This window comes from Papaver somniferum, chromosome 9 (genome assembly GCF_003573695.1).
Source record: "Papaver somniferum cultivar HN1 chromosome 9, ASM357369v1, whole genome shotgun sequence".
NCBI lineage: Eukaryota > Viridiplantae > Streptophyta > Magnoliopsida > Ranunculales > Papaveraceae > Papaver > Papaver somniferum.
This window is the reverse complement of record NC_039366.1, coordinates 118,499,938-118,504,263: the sequence shown is the minus strand read 5'-3', so window position 1 is coordinate 118,504,263 and position 4,326 is coordinate 118,499,938. Positions and strand designations below refer to the sequence as shown.

General features: G+C 33.1%; 1 protein-coding gene across 1 annotated transcript; it reads right to left on the bottom strand.

The window, feature by feature from the left end:
• Nucleotides 1-503: 503 nt before the first annotated feature.
• LOC113310759 (cationic peroxidase 1-like) lies at nucleotides 504-2,417 on the bottom strand. The gene is made up of 4 exons (XM_026559530.1): nucleotides 2,115-2,417; nucleotides 1,821-2,012; nucleotides 1,071-1,227; nucleotides 504-895 (listed from the first exon to the last, which is right to left on the bottom strand). Exons 1-4 carry the CDS (start codon nucleotides 2,352-2,354, stop codon nucleotides 504-506), a joined length of 981 nt encoding a protein of 326 aa, XP_026415315.1. The 5' UTR covers nucleotides 2,355-2,417.
• Between the last annotated feature and the right edge of the window lie 1,909 nt (nucleotides 2,418-4,326).

Genomic DNA, 4,326 nt, shown 5'->3' with positions numbered 1-4,326 from the left:
ACCTACAAATAACAACACTGTCAAAAAAACAATAATGAAGGTAAAATTTAAAATTATGTACATGGAGGGATAAATAGGAAGGATACATCGATAATTTCATTAACATATTTAACAATGGATCACCACTTAACTCTCTACTTAACTGAAGTATGACCATTTTGTTAACAATTTGTAACAGTACGAGTCTTTTGTAAATCGGGTCTTAATAGTAGGATTGTATTGTAGATTTTCCTATATTTTAGTTTCTTGTAACTAAAGATTCAAATATTTTTCTTCTTCTTTTTCAGTCCCCAAAAAGTTGTTAAAATTCGGTATATCCTGAATCACAATAAAAGATTTGAAAGCCATATATATGAATATGACTAAAATTAAACACAAAACTTAAAATTGAAATCATCTTATATTATTTATGTCTCATGGAACATACAATGAGACAAAGAGAATACAATTGCTCTTTGTTTTGATGATAAATGGATACATAATTATCATAACTAAAACCATATTTAATTGAGTTTCCTGCAATTAGTTCTAATTTCGCCATTACTACCCGTTAGAGGGCTAAGATTTCCCATTTTTATCATGGCAACAGCAAAATCAGTCAAGAATGTCGGGTTGTCATTGCTGTAAGTTGTCACTTGAGCATCTGTCGATCCACCATTGAAGAGTTCTTGATCTGAATGAAGAAGTCCTTTCTTGCTAACCAGATTCTTATAATAAGTGTTATCGAAAATTATTAGGGTTACGTCGAGTAGGGAGAGATTATTGTCATTTCCTGATGTAGGACAACTAGTCTTCAAAGATGTAGCGAAAGGTGCATCTATGTTGGTTTCATTGTGGATTCGACTTCGAAAAGTTGTGCATCTAGCTTGGCCAATAGAGTGGGATCCCGACAAAAAAGCATAAAAAAAAAAGAAATTTGACATAAAAGAAAAGAAAAAACATTCTTTTTGATGGAAAGTTAAAATATAATCATTGGAATTGTTTGAATCTGCCTCATCAAAACTGCTCTTTGAGCGACATATAAAAATAAATATTTTGTTGTCTTAGTTTTATACACTTATCAGAGAGAATCACCATTTCTTTGGTAGTAAAACCTTTGTTGGAGAAGGAAGTAATCAAGCCACTAAGACCAAGTGTGGCAGCAGGGAGGTTGCTATTAGCATCACTCATCCTCGCAGTTTTAGCATCTCTCCTTCCTAACTGTACAAACCATGGACGCCCACCCAACTGAAAACAAGTACATGTTCAGAATTATTTAGGAGTTGTTTGGTAATCATTATTTTAATGGATTATCAGCTCATAATCCATTACGCAGATTATAATGGATTTATATGTGTTTGGTAACCATTATAATAATTGATTATTTTAATCATAATTGAAAAAATCAATTATTTCCATAAACAGAAAAAAGTTATTTTGAAAATTTATTATAATTAATTATTTTTTCTAACAAACTTAAATTGAAGTTTTTCTTTCTTATTTTCTCTAAACTATCAAAAGACAGACAAAAAGACAATACATGACTAAAAAAAATATCCTTGATCGTTGTTCTTTCCTCTCCTTTTTGAAATCACCATTTAGCATAATCAATTATTTAAAAAAATGTGTTTGGAAAAATTAATTTTAAAAATGATTATATCAAAATTATTTATCAACTTATGATTATCTGTAATCATAAATTTTACAAGGCCTTAGTTATCTTTTTTTATATACATGTTAGCGTAATTACTAAAAAAAAAATATTTATAGATATTTATGTGTTGACTTACGGCAGAATGGTTAATAAATATAAAATGGTTAATAAATATAAATTGACTTACGGCAGCAACAGAATCTCGAGCCGCGACGGCAAGAATGTCAGCACAAGAAACAGTTTTAGCGCAGAGTGCCTCAACTTGAGTTTTTATGGTGTCAATGACATCAAAACCTCTTACTGAATTTGCATTTGGCCCTGCTGTCTTTTCTCCAGTAAAGCTAGATGTATCATCCAGCAGAATGGAAGCATCACAACCCTGTAATCAATTTCAAGCAACAATTAGTGCCATATATACATGGAAGCATATGCTTACTAGCTATTTGAAATTAGTACGTAGTGTTAGTTGTAGTTCACTTGCATTAACGAAACAGTCATGAAAATGAAGACGTAATAGAGAAGCTCCCATTCTAGGTTCGTTGGACACTGCATTTACTACTGCAGCTTGGATGGTAGGGAGGAGGTCAGGGCAACTAGTCGCATAAAAAGTGGAAGACAACTGAGCTGATGTTGTACTGATATGCATGCCAAACATGCACAATGATGATACTAGAACAAAGAAAAAGAAAGGCCAAGAAGAAGATGAAGAATAGGAAGCCATGGTTAATAACAATTGAGAGATTGTGAACTAGCTAGCTATTGATTCTATCTGATTGAGTATAGAAGAACTAGTAACTCGATGTGTTAGCTTATGCCTAATTGATTCCTATTTATAGAACTTCACGAATGCCACATGCGTACGTGCATCTTCACAGCTACTTCTCAAAGAATTGTGTATGAATATATAAATATAATCAAAGTCAAATTATGTAGTTTAATTTGTTTAATTAGCAAATCGCATTTCATATGAGGGCAGGTAAGCCTATATACGTCTGATGATCGTGTACATCTTGGGCATATATGCATGGTATTTGTCGAAGTCAATAATATCGGTATTAATATCTCATCTCGCCTCCATCTCCAGCTCTTTCTCACTTAAGCAATGATTTCTCTCTTTCCCTCTGAGACTTGCCTTTTGATCTTCGTGAACATGAATTGTAAAGGAACTAAGTCTAACTGCTTAAGTCCTAGTGAGCAGGGAAAGTTACCAAAAAGCTAAAAAGTTGTATGTCAAATGTGTTTCTTAAAGTTCAACCTAAAGAAGCCGTTCGTTGGTTGGTTGGTGAAAAACATCAACATTTTACTTTATAACCGAGGTAACGTATTGATCATAATGATAACCACTTATTAGAAAATTTGGCTTGTTCGTCTCTTTAAAGTGGCTATAGCCTATAGGCGGCAATTATATCGCGTACATTTTCCTAGTCATGCATATGATTGAGCAGCTAGCTAAGCATATTTCGACCTGGCACACTATGCATATTATGTGATATAGTTGTCCGATTCAATGTTTTTTTATGACATTCACAACTTTTTGGTGATGGATACGTTTTCGTCTAATTGTCTGGTGAAGTTTTTCAAACTTCTGAAGTAATTTCAGATAGTAGTGCTATAGCCCTCGTTAGTTAATCAAATGTATTGCTTGGCCCTTTGACTTGTAACAATTCCCAACCTCTGTAGATGTTCTTATCACAAACAGTCATAGTACATGACAAAAATTATGAACACCAAATGTTTTTCGTTGAAACGCTGATATGAACTTGTATATACAAAACAGGATAGGACAAACAACCGGCCTACTGGGGACGTATGTAGCAATATTCTGATACATGCACCTGATCCACAATAGATGTTTTCCAACGTAGTTAAAAAATTATAGCAATTAGTCATACAAATCAGCCGTATTTATTTACTTAACTAAGTTTCCACTTGGGATTTGTCGGCCGTGAAGAAAATGGAGGCTATGTTTATGATTTGGAAGATCTTTGCTCTGGTTAGTTGTCGTCCGAAAATTGTTGCAGGTAGCGTTCCCGTCAAACTAAACTGCAATTTCACCTCCTTGTCTTACTCTTTCCCGTTGCTATTCAAAAAGATATTGGAGCTCAGCTTGTTGCTAGGCTATCAACAAAAAACTTTGTGTAATCTTTCTCATAATAAAAAATAAAATAAAAATAAAATAAAATGAAAAATAATCCGAAGTGATAGCAGATTTGTTGGGTCAGGATATTATTTTATTTCAAACCGGAGTAAATCTCAAATACTTTGTGTTTTTATTTCTCCAAACAATATTGGAAACGCTCTAAGTCTCTAATGCATATCTGTGCGACTGTGCTAAAGGATATTGGATTTTGGTATAGAATTTAGGTCGGGAGGAGTGAATTTTTGTTTTTTAGTGACACATAGGATTTTAGATCCCTGTTTGGCATAAATTCATTTCCAATAGTAGGGTCCTATAAAATAGGAGGGACCAATTACTAAATATGAAGGTGTTCAAGAAAGTGTTATCTACATCTCGGGCTCCACCTCCAAATCATATTTTTCACTATTTTTTCAAAAAAAAAAATACTCCATTATTGGAGATGGTTTTTTAGATATGAGGTCATATATTTACTCTGTGTGTAGACTCCATAAATTAAAGGACTAAATAAAAAAACCACATAGAATTTTTTGCACCTTCTGTTGGAAACGCTCTT

Excerpts from the sequence above, each read along its gene's own strand:
- LOC113310759 (XM_026559530.1), bottom strand. The coding sequence starts at position 2,354 with ATGGCTTCCTATTCTTCATCTTCTTCTTGGCCTTTCTTTTTCTTTGTT. Across the intron at positions 1,228-1,820 it reads CTCGAGATTCTGTTGCTGCC|TTGGGTGGGCGTCCATGGTT; the intron begins GTAAGTCAATTT and ends ACTTGTTTTCAG. Across the intron at positions 896-1,070 it reads TACTACCAAAGAAATGGTGA|TTTTGTCGGGATCCCACTCT; the intron begins TTCTCTCTGATA and ends TTTTTTATGCTT.